The sequence below is a fragment of the Diaporthe amygdali genome (genome assembly GCF_026229845.1).
Source record: "Diaporthe amygdali strain CAA958 chromosome Unknown NODE_2_length_3802984_cov_64_841326, whole genome shotgun sequence".
NCBI lineage: Eukaryota > Fungi > Ascomycota > Sordariomycetes > Diaporthales > Diaporthaceae > Diaporthe > Diaporthe amygdali.
In genome coordinates, this window is record NW_026517022.1 from 812,230 (window position 1) to 828,919 (window position 16,690).

Here is a 16,690-nt window from a genome sequence, read left to right on the forward strand (position 1 = left end):
ACACTGATCGTTGGGTGGCCATAGCTCCCGAACTACCCCAACTTGGAAGCGACGACATCATACCTTGACCACACACCTTGACCTCACCTGTTCACGTTCCTGGGCTTTTTTTGGCTGTCACTCTTCCTTCACAACACCGACAAAAATCTCCAATCTTTCAAAATGTTTCGCTTTGTAAGTAAATGTAATGAAAACAGAAGATGAGGAGACTTTCGTCTTATCTTCAGAAATGTTCCGTTGCTGATTCGTCCGGTCCGCCAACAGCACAAGACCAAAGACATTGTCACCCTCTTCCACAAGGCCAGCTCGCCCGCCTCCGTTCGAGTTGCCAATCTTCTCAAGCAGGCATCAGCCAATGCGACCGAGCATGCGACCGAGGACCAGGCCAGCGACCACTCGGCGCAGACTGCCCCCGATCGTGCCGAGTTCGAGCTGAACATCACGGAAGACCCACCAACACCAGACCAGCTCCAGACCATTCTGCAATATGTTGGCAAGCCTGCCATTTCCTCCGTCATAAAGGGTGCTTCGAGTGAGAGCGAAGCCTTGAAAATCTTCAAGCAGAGTGCGGAGGCCTTCCAGCGGCCTGTGGTACGCTCAATCCCATATGCCTGTTTCTTACTCCTGTGAGCATTACTGACGCCGAGACAGACGGTGGATTGGAACAACGGCAAGGCGATTGCCGGGGCAGACGAGTCCAAAATACTGAAGGTTCTTGATCAGATCCCGAAGAAATAAGTATGGTCTAGAAGCACTCAGCGCTCTTGGGCAGCTTCGTCAGCAACTTCTGTACAAAATGAGATTCCCCCTTTCTAGCATTGATCTGTGATACTTGCACACTGGGTTTGACGGCGAAGGTGAGAAGAGTAAATACGCAAATTTGATATACTAAGCATCGATCTTATGGACGACTCCGCACGGGGAAAGTTCCCCGAGCCCCTCAGAAGGAAGTCGAGTTGAAGGAGCCGTGCTAGGCGAGTGCCCTGCTTGAAAGCCCTGAAGCTGTATCTAATAGAGTCTGTTGACTGAAATTGCGAGGCAGTAGACCTCTGGAATTCCACTTGCAAGATGCAATTTCAGTACTGTGAAGATCGTGTTCCCGCCGGTGCAAGATATGGCTCTGTGTTCTGTGTCAGGCTTCTCGATATGACTCTCCCTGGGTAAGACCGAGTGAAGAGGATCATTGAATCTGGGACAAAGGTATTCTTTCAGGAGCCTGGCTCTGTCTCAAGTTCAGGAGGTGCCCTCGTTCATTGCATGAACAAAATCCTTTTGTCGATCTGGTGGGAAAGGTTACAGCTACCAGATAATCGAATGGAGGCTGGACTCGGATACCGTCAGGCCTGGCATGGAAAAAAGGTTTGATGCGTCTTCTACTGTTTGAGACCGGATTACCGTTGACATGTGCCCACTGCATACGAGACGTCTTCCAAAACCTACCACCAAAACCCACCAAAACCCTACAGCCACAAGCGAGGCCACTGCTGTAAGGCACTCATGTGGAAAATTTGTTCCTGTTGATGCTCATACAGAGCACAGGTGGAGCTTACATCCAAGCTCCCTTCGAAGACAACATTTTTTTCCCTAGGGCAGTGCTGGCTGGATTCCCCAGGTGCCTCGCGGGCGACCTTCAACTTTCAAGTCCCCCTTCTTTTCAACCTCGCGCATGCACAAAACTTACTGAAACCCACCCCAGCTTGTTTTGCAAAACATCCTCTTCCCACGGCCCAACCAACCCCTTTTCTTTCTGTATCGCAACACTGTCGTGTTTGCTACATTCCATCTTCCCCCTCTAGAGCAATCGCGCTGGTTTTGCGACCACTTCACCCCGTCCTTCATCATCTTTCAAGATGGCTGCCCTCATTGCATCCAACTCCCAGGATTGGATTGCGTCCCAGTTGTCTGCGACTACTGCGGACGCTCGCCCTTCACGAACCAATTGGCATTATGTACGAGATCGGAATGGCATGATGGTTATCGACCCTGTCCTTGGCTTTTACTTTAACCCACCCGAAAACGCAGAGTGTCGTTGGTCTACGGACAACGGCGCTCGCGTGCCACAGCATATCAAGAAAGGTTTGCAACTACCCAGACGGACTCTGGTCCTTTGGGATGACGAGAAACTCGAGTCTGAAGCAGCTCGCTTTCGAGAGAAGTACTGGGAAGAAATGAGGACGCTGGTCGCGCCGCAACGATTCGAAGACCTCTATGAATATTTCGACAGCGCCACCCTGTGGGCATCTGGTGCGGTCAACATGTGGAACCTCGTCAACCTCCTCGCGAATGACGCGCGCCACAACTGGCGTGAGGTCGAGAAGCACGTTGCAAGCGAATGCAACAACTGGGTCTTGGACTGGCTCGAAAGCTTCCCTGCAGCTGATTCCAACCGCGAGTCTCTCGTTAAGTGGGACCAGAAGAGCGACATCCTCACGGCGGTCACCAGCCAGTTTGACTGGGAGAACGATCTCAAGTTTCTTGACCTCGTTGGTCAGAACATCCTGCGCGAGTGCTTCCTCTATCACTTCGAACGTCTCACGGGGAAGAAACCCAGCGTTGCGCGCTTCAACATCCACGCTGCAGAGGACAAGCCCACTTCAGCTCGAAAGCCTGTGAATGAATCGGCTGATACTACTACCAAGGCCTCATCTAGTAAGCGCCTTGCCTCCTTCTCAGTTCAAGCTCATTAGACTGACGTGTAAAGGCCCCGGTGTTGCGCCTACTCCATCGTCTCCGGCCCAGGCTCTAGCTACGATCCCTGAAGAGGCCGCTGCCGTCAAGACTGCCACGAAGTCGGAAGGTCTTTCAATTGACACGAGTGTTTCAACTCGGATCCCCCATCAAACAGTGTCGGCGCCTGCGACTGCAGTTCCTCGCATCACAATCGAGCAGCAGCCCGCCAAGGAAGCTGAAGATGTCCCTGAGCAAAAGGACCTCAAGAGCACGTCCGAAGATGAGTTCTTTACGAACCAAGATTTAGCCGATCGTGTTGAGGCCACGGCACGGCATTTGTCTTCCCAATCGACGCCTGGAGAGAAGCAAGATTACATTCTCAGCGCTTACATGCACAACACCCAACCTCGTGCAGTGTCTGCCACCGAGATGGAAGGCACTGCGCAGCAGGGTCGTCGGCTTCAACACACATTCCCAGAGAAAGCTGGGACTGTCCCTCGTAACATGAATGGTAACCAACCACCTTTTGGAGGATCGCGGGATTTCCCACAGGGTAATGGTCCGAACCGCCAGCAGACTTCAGCGAACACCGGCGCTTTCCCTGGTGGGCAGTCCGTTGTTAAACAAGGAGCTCCGATGGGACCCTCGCACCAGCAGCACATGATGCAGCCTTTCGGCCCGCCGCATAATGGTATGCAGCCACCGCCTCCAGGCTTCATCCAGCCAACTTCCAGCCACGGCATGCCGGCGCACCCGAATTCCTTCACATCCTCGGGACAAGATCTTCAACCAGATCTTGGTCTGAAGCCAATGCTGGGCCTGTCCGGTATGGAATTCCAGAACCAGATGCCAACGCGCCTACCTCACACGGAGCAGCCTCAATTGAATCATCCTCTTGCGCCTCCCACGAGTATGCCAACTCATTGCAGTGACCAACAGAACGCCGGTGCTCCAATGTATCAGCCAAACGGGTACATTCCTCAATCCCAGCATCGGCCTGTTGGTGAAACTGGAAACAAGAAGAAGCGTCACGATGAACGTCGCGACAGTATGAACTCGGCTGGCTCGCGCAGCAAGGTCCGTGATGATCCTATCCATGGACCCGTCTACGCTTTGAAGTCACGCAAGTACAGCAACACGTCCACAGGTCGACAGTCGTCGAAATTGGACAGCTGTTCAGCCATCAATTCGAAGCAACCGGCTTCTAGCCCCAACATCGAATGCAGGAACTTTCGACTAGATAAGCCCAAGACCTACAATCGCATTTTCATCGACTGCCCGTGTTTTCGATGCATGAGATCCTGCAGAAGCCTCTACGTGAAGCACGACAAATTTCCCCAAGAACGGGTCCAGACCGCTCTTATGAATCATTTTGCTGGATGGGGAGCTTCACAAGTGATCGTGATAGCCGAAGGTGGTGGCAGTCTTGTGCAGTGAGTCTTTAGTCGCTTTGCTGTCCCTCCGGCTGATCAAGGCACGAGTGCTAATCGACGCTTTTCGCATAGATTCAAGTCAGATCAAGATGCCATTCGCGCCATGCGAGACCTCTGCGCCAAGCCCAACCAGGGAAAAGATATACCAGGCTTGGGCACCGTGCCCAGGATTTGGTATGCGTTGTTTTCGAAACACTATACGAATCCTTATGACAACCCTGATGGCCTTCCTCGCGGTGAATTGGAGGGGAAGAGCAACCGTCGCCGCTCAAGCTCAACTCTGAGTCGAGACTCGAACCCGTATCGGAATCAGCAGCCGAGCAATGTCCTCTTCAACACTCCGACTTTTGCCACTCGCGGCCCCGCTATGCAGCCTCCTCAGATCTGGCATGGAGAGACAGGTGGCCCACCTCATCTCAACATGGTGCCTGTTTCCCGGCAGCCCACACAACGCAAGCTGTGGGATCCGGCCAGTGCGGATGAGAACCGGAAGCCCAGCAAGACAGAGACGATGACTAAGGATGAGATGATCTACCAGCCGAAGACCTATCCCAAGAGGCCTGTCGAGGTCGTGGCGTTGAAGGAGGACTGGCGATCCAAGCCGCCGGCGGAAGAGGTCATTGAGGACATTTCAGGTGATGAGGCCGGCCCCGCTGAGATTTCCAGCAACGTCTCATCTCAGGGTGCTAGGAGCATCAAGGTATGCCTGCCGGATGAGGCTGGATCTTCGCGCTCACGCAGTGTCTCTCCAAAGTCTGGAAATGACCGCATCAAGGAGCAGGTTCAGAGGGGCTCGCCAAAGCCGAATGCGAGTGTGGATCAAAATGAAGCCCAGGCTGGACTTGACACAGCTCAGAATTCAATGACAGAAGCTGTTGCCAAAGATGATATTCCGTTCTCAACGGGGTACAGAAAGGCAACCGCTGAGCTCGCTGTGCCGGTAGAGGTGTTCCAGCCTACCGCTGATCCTGAGCAACTGCAGCCCACGGAGAAGCAAGGCAAGAAGGGGCTCTCTTACTACAGCAAGGTAACCTCTGAGCTGACTGAGGCGACTGAAGGTTTTGATGTCAACACAGTGATTCGTCACAAGCCTTCTCGCAGCCCTCTCCCAGACGAATGGATGCCCATCTCAGAACGCGGATGCTCCAACTTGCGTAATCGATTCACTGAGCTGAGTGGGGCTCTTGAGCTGGAAGCTCTCGAAAACCAAGTCGTTGCATCAATGACAGAAGGAACGAGTGTTGCCATGGCACCTGAGGCCCCCAAGACCGAAGAAGCCCCTTCTCAACAGCCTAAGAAGAAGAACTTTACCACCAACACCAACAAGGGTGGAAGGAGCAAGAAGAATAAGTCGAAGGCCAGTAATGACACCCCCGATTCCGCACTTTCTTCTGCAACTCCCACGGAAGCTCATTCCCGTGGTCCGTCCCGGGCTTCAAACAACCGTCCCGTGTCACGAGCTTCAACTACTCGCCCAGAGTCGGCCGGTGACACAACTCAATCGCCCTCGCGTTCCCAATCTGCAACCCAGAGTCATATGGACCCATCCCCTGTTGATGAACCCAAGAAGCCAATGAAGAAGAAAAACACCAAGTCGCAGAGGAAGCGCAAGCAACCATTCAATGCCGAAACCTCGGCGACTCCAATTGGGCAGGCGAAGACCGAGGGGTCTCAGGATCAGGGCCGGGTAGCCTCTAGGCAGGAATCTCCAGCAAAGAAGCCCAAGACTCTACAATCTGGGCCTGCGCCCGAGACACAGAGGCAGTCGGAACCCGAGCCAGCCAAGTCGGTGGATGATACTCAGGGCAAGCTCGTCGGAGCGAAACAAGACGAATCGAAGAAATCTCGTTCTCCAGACGAAGCAGGCGGCTCTGCCCGCCCAGAGAAGAATCGTCCGCCGCAGAAGCCTCAACAGAAGGGCAACCGCAGTGAAGAAAACGAGCCGCCTCAGAAGCAGGCGCCGGAGCCCCTGCAGACCGTCTTTGAGCCACCTGCTGACAGGAATCGCGACGACGCGTCACCCGAGGCAAACCTGTTCCCCAACCAAAAGTTCACCATCGACAAGGTGAAGAAGGACTCGGCTATGGCGGCTCCACTGATGATGAGTGAGCCGAGTGGTTACCACAGGTACCCAAACAACAGGAATTTCACCACCAACGACGCACGGATTGCACTACCCTTACTGCCGCCCAACGCGAAGTCATCTGGCTGGGCTACCGTTGCTGTAAAGGGGGGACGGCCCAAGAGCGATGATCCATTCGCGAGTGTGCAGGATGGACCAGAGCCAGACGATTGGATGAAGGACAAGGCGGTCAAGTCTGCGCAGAAGCCGAGCAGCGAGCCAACCTCGCACCAGACGTCCCCTACCCCTTCGCCCGAGAAGAAGAAGAAGGAACAGCGCGCCGGCAGCAGCAAGCTCAACGCCGCCGCCAAGGCCTTTGCGCCGTCGTCTATCCCTTCGTCTCCGGCTGCGAGTGCAGCCTCAGTTCCTTCCGTCAACGCCGTCCCGTTCCACACGAAGAAGCCATCTCTCCCGGGCCAGAAGGGAGCTGTCGAGCAGCGCTTCATCACGCCAGCAGAGCAGGTCATCGACCCCGCTACAGTCACTCAACCGGGCCCTCCCACAAAGAAGAAGCGAGTCGGTCCTGGCCCCGACCGTGGTGACAGCAACCTGAAAGAACGCGCCAAGTCATTCGAAACGGCATTGGCCCCAAGCAGAACGAAGAGCACAGCACAGGTCGCGTCGACGGCGAGTGGTGTGCCGAAGCTTGTGGACGAGGAAGAGTTTCCTACTCTTGCGGCGGCGGCTGCGGTGCCCCAGAGGCGTGCCGCGTCGGCCGTGAAGACGTCCGCGACAGCATCAGCCACGGCTTCCAAGACTGCCACCGCTGCTGTATCCAAGGCGGTAGCCACCACAAAGCCCTCGATCACGTCTCCCAACAAGATCAAGCTGGGACAGCGCGGGGAGGTCTCCGCACCGGCGGCTGACAAGCCGGCCGTGGGTGAGAAGATCAAGGCCAGCGAAGATCAATGGACAACTGTGGGGTCAGGCAAGAAGGCCGGTGGGAAGAACACAGGCAACGGCAACAACGCTCGGTCTGCCTCTAGCAGGGCTGGCGGCAGTGGCACTGGACATGGTGGGCGAACAGGTGGACAGGGAAACCGTGGTGGACAACCTGCTGTTGGCGAAGAGCGGAAGGGCGGCTGAGGTATTCGTGAGGAAGAGAAAGAGGAAATCAGAGATTGCTGTAGATGGGAAGAGGAACACAAAAAGCTGCCACTGGCTCAAGTGAGTCACTGGGGGCATCTTATGACTTGTGGAGAGGATGAATCAGTCATGAGAACGCAGACATTGACACAGATGTTAATGAGATGGGTCGCTCGGCGGATACGCAGGTCAACGAAGTCAAGGGTTTGAGGAATGAGCAAAATGAGAGGAAGAAAAAATGGTTGGCCTAATGGCCTGAAATCGTCAGGCTATCGACTTGTCAGGATAGCTTTGTAGGATATCACCATTAGAGATGAACAGGGACAAATGAAGCTCGATCATCGGAAAGTCCTGCGTCTCACACTTGTCCACAGTCGAAGAATGGTCAGTATCTTTCACCGGGGGACTGCCCCATCAGGAGACTCTCAACACGCCACGACATTCCACTGGGAAGTTTCACTTCATGGCTGCCACGCCCTTGTCCGCGCCCCAGAGGGAGTGACTGCCAAATCGCCATGTGGTCGTTCGTGATCTCTTATATTCACAGCTCTTTTAGATCGTGTTGTACACGTCGACGTTCGTCTACCCACGGCTGCTGCCACAGCACATCTCGGCCCTCGTCAGCCTCGACCCGGGTCCAAGCTCATGATATACTCGTCCACCTAGCCGCCCGCACGCTATGACTCGTTCCTGACCAGTGTCGTGACGGCGTCCTCGATTTGCTTGTCGGACAGACCTGCAGCTCTGTCGTCAGCCATGTATTCTGAGCGCCGACGCGCCTTGCCTCGATGTCCGGTTTGGGGCCCTGTGGCCGGAAATGGTATGCTGCTCGGGGGTTCGTACCTTCTAATGACTGGCTCTTCTCTTGTCCAAACTCGTATCTGGCGTACACCTTGGGCGAGGTGCCCTGAGCCTCACGCAGCATGATGGGGATGGATGGGTTGTGCTTCTTCATGGTCGGGTAGGATTTCGTAAGGAACGCCCTGGGGTTTCGTCTTGTTAGCCTCATTTCCCTCGGCAGGTCATGCATCTTATGTAGCCTCTGAGAGGGCGTTGTTTGTCGAGGACGAGGAGCATTGGTCCCAATTGACCAACCACGATGCGCCCGAATCGGCTTACTTACCTGGTGGCTGCGCTCTGCTCCGAGGTCTGGCAGAAGAGGAAGCGGACCTCCTTGAGGGACCGTGTGAATGCGTATCTGGTTGCCATCTTGGGGTTCGGCCCTCAGTGTGTTCTCCCAGAACTGGAACTGGCTGGTGCGGCGGTCAATTGGTGGATATATGGCGGGCGTGGGAGAGAGGGTGGGCGAACTTTTGAGAGATGTAGGCGAGTGACGATGGACGTTGGAAGTGGACTTTCGGGAGCTGCATAAACCTTGCACAAGGCTGCACCGATGGGGGGGGGCTGTGCCCTGTGCATGCAATGTACCTAAGTACCTACCCAGGTGCCACAGCAGGGAGTGCCAGGTAGACAGAATACGTGCTCTGGCGCAACTGCAGCGGCAGCTGAGGTGGGACGGGGCGTCACATTTTCTTATCTCCGGCACGGTCAGCGAAGTGGCAGCTCCCTCCCCCAACTTTTTCCGACCTGCTGGTTGACCCCAACGCTCCTTTGATCGGACCCCGATTTGATCTGACTTAGATTGGAATTGCGAGGGACCACGAGAGAGAGAGAGAGTCACACAAGAACAAGCACAACGAGCAGGACAATCCCCAACTCTCCACTCCGGCCACATTCGCCTTGTCGCCCACCCCTTCAACCAAACCTGCGCTCGAATTTCTCTGTCGTCGACCCGCTCAGACAAATCCACCCCACACAGCAGAGCAGCAGCAGCAGCAGCAGCGACGACGACAAGACAATGTCTTCCTCCGCCGCCTCCTTCGCCCGCGCCTCCCGGCCGCTCTTCTCCTCCGCGTCCGCCGCAGCCCAGACCCGACAGGCCTTCTCGCGCGCCTCGGGCTTCCAACAGGCCTTCCGCACCCAGCAGCGACAACAATGGGGCCGCAGGTGGCAGTCCACCGCCAGTGCTGAGCAGCAGGCGGCCCAGCAGGTCGGCTGGTTCAAGCGCATGTGGGACAGCCCCATCGGCTTCAAGACGGTACACTTCTGGGCGCCCGTCATGAAGGTACGCACCACCCGATATACATACCCTACACCTACACCCAGAACCCCTAACTAACACTTTATTTCTCCCCTGCAGTGGGCCATCGTCCTCGCCGGCATAGCCGACTTCGGCCGCCCGGCCGAGAAGCTCTCGCTGCAGCAGAACGGCGCCCTGACCGCCACTGGCATCATCTGGACGCGCTGGTGCCTCATCATCAAGCCCAAGAACTACCTGCTCGCCGCCGTCAACTTCTTCCTCGGCGTCGTCGGCGTCGTCCAGGTCACCCGCATCCTGCTGTGGCGCCAAAGCCAGAAGGACAAGTCCCTCGCCGACGAGGTCAGCGAGGTCAAGGAGGAGGTCAAGGAGGCCATCAAGAGCGCTTAGGGACGTGGTGGCTCTCACGGTGGAGGGGCTGCTGGTGCGCAGGACGGCCCGCTGTTCGACGTGGCGCGGGGCCCGTGGTGGGTGGGCAGGTAAAAGGTGATGATGACGGGTGGTGGGCTTCCAAGGACCCACGGGGGTCGAACTTATCAAGATTTCGTGGATGAGGGCTAGAGGATAGATGGAGGCCCAAGTCTCTGTTCTTTATATCGGTCCGGCCGGATTCGAGATCCTGTTTGGTCGGACGGGCGGCGTGCTGAATGGAAAACGCGAAATTGGGAAAGGCGTATTGCATTCGGTGTTCTCTCGAGGTCGTTGCGAACTCAACGACCTGGATATACAATTAGCAAGTACGGAACTGAAAGTAAGAGTTTCACATACACACTATGACCCGTACCTCATTACGGATGGGTTGGGTACTTGATATAAGCTGCTCTCCAGTGACGGTCTTAAGCTCATTTCTCACAGCCTCCCATACCATGTCGTCTTTTGTAGACTCTTTGAGGAGTTCCCCAGATATAGAATGATACGCATTGCAATACGAGGTACAGCGTGGTGATGATTGCAGTTTGAAGCTGCCTTTTCCGATTTCACATTGACCACCGTGAATTACACTAATTTTTATCTTTTGCATTTCCAAAGATTATCAACTAGACTACTACGAGTAGGCAGGTGGGTATCCTGGGCAGCGCTCTTTGAATGATCCCTCTCAAGTCTTTCTTAATAGTTCGATCTTTAAGTTGCCGGCCCTGCCTGCTTTTCTTTCTCTTTTCACCAAAGACGAGCAAAAGACCGAACCAGACGCCTTGTGCAGGTACCTCCGGAAATGCAAGCCAATCCAATGCAATCAGGACGAGGGAAAAAAAAGGACCCTTGTGTCTAGCGCAAGGTATCAATGAACATCTTGCTCGTGCCTTCATATTATTCTTGTCGATTGATATCGAACACGCCTTCAAGGGTTTTCCCCACCTGTGTCCTCCCCAGCCAGGGGAGTGGTCGATCTAGAGGGAGCTGATCTGCGAGGTGTCAAGTGGGGTGTCTGATTTGGCTGTGGAACCGCAGGCGAAGAGCTACGCTGGCTGCTCATGCGTTCCATCTCGGCGATCTGCGTCGGGAGCTCGTAACTGAAGCTCCTCACCGAGGACAGCATCACCGGCCGGCTGAGGCTTCGTTGTAGACTCTTGCCCCTCTGAAATTCCTCCAGAGCTTGGTACCTCTCCCTCAAGACATCGCCACGGCTTTGCGATTGCTCTGAAGGCTTAAGCGTGGCTGTCAACCCCTTCATGATCACCCCATTCACCACCGCACCGCCCTCTGCCGCCCGGATAGGAAGCAAAGATGTAGGTGTGCCAGGGCGTCTTTGGGAACCGGGCCCTGGAGTCTTTCTTCCCGCGGCCATCCCTGTGGGCGCAGGCAAACCTCTGTAGGCAGCCACAGTCATACCGACAGCTTCCGCATCTCGCGCTGCAGGCATTGCAGGTTCGGATCCAGCAGGCGCAAAGGGTAAATCAAGTGCAGTCGTAACGCCCTACATCACGCTGCACTCACCCTCATTCTGCTGCCCGATCTTGCTGCGCGTGATGCGCTCTCGTTGGCGGGGGCCGTTCTTACCGGACCGTTTCAGCTCTTCGAGGCGCTCGCGGGCTTTCGGGAAATCCTGGGCTGGCATAGATGTCAGACGTGAGGTACAATCCCACAACACAAAGAATGAAACTTACCAGCTGCTCTCCAGTACCATCTCTTCGCGTCCTCCATGTTCGCAGGAATGCCGATGCCCATCTCCGTGAAGTAACCCATTGCATATTCTGCCTTTGCTAGGCCAGCCATCGCGGCTTTGCGCGCCCACAGATACGCCTCAGTGTCATTCTGGCCGAGCACGTTGTCGCTGCCCGTCAAATACCACCCAGAAAGAGCAAGCTCGGACTGGTGCTCGCCCTGCTCCGCCGCCTTGGAATACCACATGATCGAGAGTCTTGGATCGATGGGACAGCCAAGAAGTCCGTATTCATACGCACATCCCAGACGGTACTGGCTGAATTTGTATCCGAGGTCCGCAGCTTGCTTGAACAGCCTGAAAGCGTACGGCTCATCACGCAGGATGACGTCGTTCGGTCCAGCAGACTCATAGAGCAAGCCGAGTTCGTGGAGCGCATGTGGGTTTTCGCTGTCCGCGCTTTCTGCTGCCCGTTTCAACCAGCCAATGGATTCACGGGGGTTCTTCTGCTGTCCTAATAGTCCTTTGAGCAGTATCATTCCCACTTTGTACATGGCCGGGGTGTCGCCCAGCATGGCGGCGCGTTTGTACCACTGAATTGCCTTCAAAGGATCTTTTCGTGTGCCGCCGCCCTCCTCGTTGCCAATCTCGCAGCACACGGCTGTGCGATAGGCTGCTGCAGCATGGCCAAGTTTTGCTGCAGACTGATACATCGTGAAAGCCTCCTTGTTGTCAGGCTCCGAGCCGAAAAATCCCTTGCCGAGCCCGTCAGCCAGTGTGAACATTGCATCAGAATTGCCAGCATTCGACAGCTTTTTCAAGATCTTCTGCGCATCCATGACGTAACGCTCGCGGGCTCGATGGCGGGACTTTGGATCTGCCACATTGGGCACAAGCACATCGGCAGCTTGCATCAGTCTCTTTGCCAAGCGCAATGCTGTTGCCTGGTCCTGTGGGTTCACTTTGACAGTATTCCTCAGACGCTCCAGCTCCTCGGTCGTCACAGGCGGCTCTGCCTGTGATGGAGCGCGAGGTGCAGCACTGCCCTGCGTGGGCACAGGAGAAGGGGTTGGGCCAGGTGCCGGTGTAGGAGTGCCGCCGTAATTGCGGACTGGCGGTGGCTTGTTGTTGACCAGAGCGCCCTGCATGTGACCTGCTCTCACGGGCAGAGGATGAGACGGCAAGGTGTCTGGATTGGCATTTGGTGGTGTCTGTTGGTGACCCGCGCGAACTGGCATAGGATTGCTGGGCAGCCCAAACCCACCCTGAGGATTGCTGGGCAGTCCAAACCCACCCTGAGGAGGGCTTGGGCCGTTCATCCTCGCACCGTAACCGCCCTGGCCTCCCGGTGGTGGCATTGGTGGTACGTCCTGCGCCATCTCGAATACTGCTTGCTGTGGCTGGCGCAGATCAGGCTGGGATTTTGCAGTGCTCAGTCCAGGCATTCGGCCAGGCCCTCTTTGTGGCTCTGGCGCACCGGATTGCATGGACAGATCCAAAGAGTTGCGGCCCCGAGGAGCCGCGTCAAAGTTGGGCATGTCTGGTTCCGCCGGCGGCGGCGGCTGGTATCCATTCGCTCCTTGCTCGTCGTAATAATCGTTGTAATAATCATCATATCCGTATCCCTGATCCGGACCATAGTCATATCCCTGGCCGCCATAGCCTGCTCCTTGCTGATTCGGTGGAGGCATCCGCTGAGGTGGTGGGCGATGTCCTGACGCGGTTGACGGTCGTGCCATAGGCATCCCCCGGCCAGTCGGACCGTATGGTGCGGAATCTGACCGGTGCGGTGGCGGTGCCATCTCCTGCATGCCTCCTATGTTCGATGGCATTGTCATCGTCCTGCTCGGCGGCCCGAAACCTGGCTCGGGGTAGTCGCCGTAACCTCCCCGACCAGGTGGTGGCCCTCGCCTTTGCTCTGGGTAGCCTTGCGGTGGGTAGTTTCGCGGTGGGGGCGGGCCTCGCTGAGAGTCCATGGACGGTCGAGGACCGTAGTCGTCTATGGAAGCACCTCGTGTAGGGGCCCTGCCTTTCGGGCCTTTTTTCTTGTTGTCAATATCCAGAGCGCCCATGTCGCTGAGAATTTGTTGTTCTTTATCGAGATTTGTCTTACGATGCTGGCCTGGGAATGTTGGGAATGGGCTGTCTCCAAATCCTGGCTCTCCTGGGGATTTTTGAGGGGGTAATATGGGCGGTCTTGAGCGGTTCACTTGACCGTAGTTAGACGTCACCGTCGACAGAAAAGAAATGCAAAGAACACTGTTGTAACTTACTGGTAGGATCGGAATTAGGAGCTCCAGCATTTGGAGGGCGCCCTCGCCCTGGTGCGCCATTCGGAGGGTATCCCCTCCCCGGTGGAGGTCTCGGCATAGGACCGCCCCGGCCCCCATTCATAGGGCCTCCTCTACCGGGACCGCCAGGGCCTGGCCCGTACGGATCTCTCGGAGGCGGGCCTCGTTGAGCAAAGTTCCTGTCGTCGTACTGTTGCCCATAGCCCTGATCATAGTATCCGTCGTATCCCTGACCGTAATCATCCTGGTACTGGTCGTACTGCTGGTCGTACTGTTGTGGTCCCGGGCCAGGAGTGTACTGGCGCTGAGGTGGCGGCCGTGGTGCTCCTGGCCCATTGAAGGGACGCTGGGCGGGGTATCCTCCGTTATAAGCCATTTGTGCGTCGACTTGAGTCTATGCTACTCTCGTAAGCTCTTTGTCTCCCGCTGTGTCGATTGTTGGGTATGTGCGACCCACTTCAGTCGATCACACCCTGAAATCCTTCTCCGAGTTCAGGCTATATGCTTCGCGAAAGTCACAGCCGTGTTACTTCCATGAGACACAGTACCGATTTGGTGAAAAGACGGGCACGCCCAGTGGCGGTGGTATTAGAAGAGGCGGAGCAAATGCAGTGCTGTTGCTCGTGGTCGCAGCGTGCGGTACTATCGTCGCCTGTAGTTGGCTCCTCTTGCGTTCGGCTCGGTGGTGATTCGGCTGTGTCGGCAAAGATGCGACTACCTTGGAGCACAAGTCTCAGACTGTTGCGACCCAGGCTGAAGACCGACCGTCCAGGGTGACTGATGGCGTAGTGTCGCGAATGGTGGGTGCCCTGTCCAAGTCGAAAATCAAGCTGCTCTCGGTCAACGATTGAAAGGACGGCGCGAAACGATGCGATGCGATGCGATACGGTCAAAGGAGTGAGTGATTGGAGCTGGACGGAGATGGACGTCTCGCTTCAGCAAACAAAGAAAGGATTGGAGGATTGTTGGGGTAAGTGAAGAGGGAGGGAGAAAAAAAGATAATAAAACAAAGGCTTGGAATTAAGAGAATGGACCGGGTATCCAGTCGTCCAAAATGCGTGGTGTACTGTCAGGAGGCGACATGGAGTGTGAAAGGATGGATTGGACGGTGGTGGAGTCTGGAATGGAGCAGTTGCAAGTTGCAGTTGCAGGTTTGGGGGAGGGGGGGCATGTGGCAGGGCATGCGGGCATGCGGGCAGGCCAGGGCACCTGGCTTCTGGGCAGCTGGGCACTCTCTGCGCTGCGCAAGCGCGGGAGGAAGCCGCCGCCGTTGTCACAGTAGTACGAGAGCGAGAGACAGACACACCAAGACACCACGGGCTGACGGGTGGCCTCCAAAACTGGGGAAACCTAAAAGCACGTACCGAAATGCGGACTGTACTGCAGTGTCTCTGGTACAGCTGAGGGGTAGCCCGCTAAGAGTCGCCTCGACAGTCAAGGTCGGGCTGAGTTGGGTGGCTTGTAAATGAGGTCTCACTTAATTAACCTGCACAGTACCATCGATGCAACTGCTGCTTGTTCAGAAAACGGTACGTATCATATCATCTATCATCTATAGTATGTGCTCAAGCATCTCAGTCACGGTTGGAGACAGCCTTGTCCATGACTTACGGGTCAAAGAGCTATATGTGTACTGACTGACTGTACGGATATAGTCCTTTGTTTTTCGTATCATCAACATGCATGTACCACGAGCACTGTAACATCGATCTTATTCTTAGCGCCTCGAGTGTTCGGCGCATGTACCACAGTACCTTCAGTATTCGCCGCCGCGGATAGACACCCCAGGCACTATGTAGACGACACTACTGCAGGCACGGCATCTTCCCGAGGCCGGATGGTGATCTGATGCCGCACCAGAAAGATCTTTACCACCGTCACGCCCCTCCACCTTAACGGCGAAATAACCGATCCTACAGTTGTGCTTCACTACTGACCAACCAACACATCTACATGGGGTGTGCAAGAGACATGACAGTCACTGCTCGCCTCTCGCCCCTCAGAATACAGCCACAACAGCAATCATAAGGCGAAGGGATTGGTGCCCTCTGAGTGCCCCATAAACCTGACAGCAAAGCACGGCACAAGACGGCGCAGCACCCCACAGACTCATCCAAGCGCATTGATGAAGTGTCTCGAATTTCCACGCGTTGGCTCCCCCAGTCACGAACTGATCGCCCTCAGGCGAGGCTTGGCAAAACCCTCCTCGTCTCTTCTTTTCTCACTGCCGGAACTCTTTCTTCAGCTGCTTGTGACAGTCTGCCTCGAACAGGCAGGGCAGGGACTCTTGACGCCTCAAGCCGCCCAATCCGTCTTTGCCTGACGCATTGCACTCGCTCTCCACACGCAATATGACAGCTTAAAGCGGCTTCTCTCCCCTGCCCTGGGCCCGCCCTGGCATCCCACCATGCCGAGAGCGTGATTGGAGACTTGCCTGTAGTCAGCGCAAGGTTGGCCCTCTCAGATCTCTCCTTCTTCATGCCCCCAACAACACCTCCAAAGGCCCCATTCCATCTATGTACGGATGGGGCCGTTTGAAGAGGCCTGCGAAGCAAGCAAAGCAGCAAAGCAGCAAGCAGTCGCTGGCTCCACATCGTACGGTGCGCATCGGTAAACCACTTCGAGTGTCATCTCGTCGTCAGCAATGCTTCATCGCTTCCCCCGTGTCTTCGTTCCTCCGCGTCAGGATCTCCATACGCTGCTCGAAACGCGTGAGCTGACTCAGGCCTGAGTCTCAATGGTCTGGTTCTCTGGACGCCTAGAGTAATTCCATTCCAGAGGAATCAAAATTAAGGCCGAAGATGATCTACGACCAGAGCTTCTCGGTAACCTTCCTTGAGACTAATCCGTAAAGCTTTCCCTTGCTGTTGGATTTTTGTCTGAGCCTTG

The 16,690-nt window shown here is 55.7% G+C and overlaps 5 protein-coding genes across 5 annotated transcripts; 3 read left to right on the top strand and 2 right to left on the bottom strand.

Annotated features, from left to right (window-relative positions):
- Window positions 1-162: 162 nt before the first annotated feature.
- Window positions 163-738, top strand: J7T55_011592 (uncharacterized protein; the record flags this gene model as incomplete). Its single annotated transcript, XM_053136167.1, has 3 exons — window positions 163-174; window positions 265-591; window positions 652-738. 3 exons carry the CDS (start codon window positions 163-165, stop codon window positions 736-738), a joined length of 426 nt encoding a protein of 141 aa, XP_052999398.1.
- Window positions 739-1,850: 1,112 nt separating this feature from the next.
- Window positions 1,851-7,311, top strand: J7T55_011593 (uncharacterized protein; the record flags this gene model as incomplete). The annotated part of the gene is made up of 3 exons (XM_053136177.1): window positions 1,851-2,649; window positions 2,702-4,103; window positions 4,176-7,311. 3 exons carry the CDS (start codon window positions 1,851-1,853, stop codon window positions 7,309-7,311), a joined length of 5,337 nt encoding a protein of 1,778 aa, XP_052999399.1.
- A 677-nt stretch (window positions 7,312-7,988) lies between these two features.
- Window positions 7,989-8,520, bottom strand: J7T55_011594 (nadh-ubiquinone oxidoreductase kda subunit; the record flags this gene model as incomplete). Its single annotated transcript, XM_053136189.1, has 3 exons — window positions 7,989-8,047; window positions 8,155-8,294; window positions 8,435-8,520. 3 exons carry the CDS (start codon window positions 8,518-8,520, stop codon window positions 7,989-7,991), a joined length of 285 nt encoding a protein of 94 aa, XP_052999400.1.
- Window positions 8,521-9,169: 649 nt separating this feature from the next.
- Window positions 9,170-9,799, top strand: J7T55_011595 (uncharacterized protein; the record flags this gene model as incomplete). The annotated part of the gene is made up of 2 exons (XM_053136200.1): window positions 9,170-9,436; window positions 9,512-9,799. The coding sequence occupies 2 exons, from the start codon at window positions 9,170-9,172 to the stop codon at window positions 9,797-9,799; spliced, it is 555 nt and encodes a 184-aa protein (XP_052999401.1).
- A 949-nt stretch (window positions 9,800-10,748) lies between these two features.
- On the bottom strand, window positions 10,749-14,177 carry J7T55_011596 (uncharacterized protein; the record flags this gene model as incomplete). Its single annotated transcript, XM_053136211.1, has 4 exons — window positions 10,749-11,110; window positions 11,345-11,458; window positions 11,515-13,674; window positions 13,784-14,177. 4 exons carry the CDS (start codon window positions 14,175-14,177, stop codon window positions 10,749-10,751), a joined length of 3,030 nt encoding a protein of 1,009 aa, XP_052999402.1.
- Window positions 14,178-16,690: the final 2,513 nt, after the last annotated feature.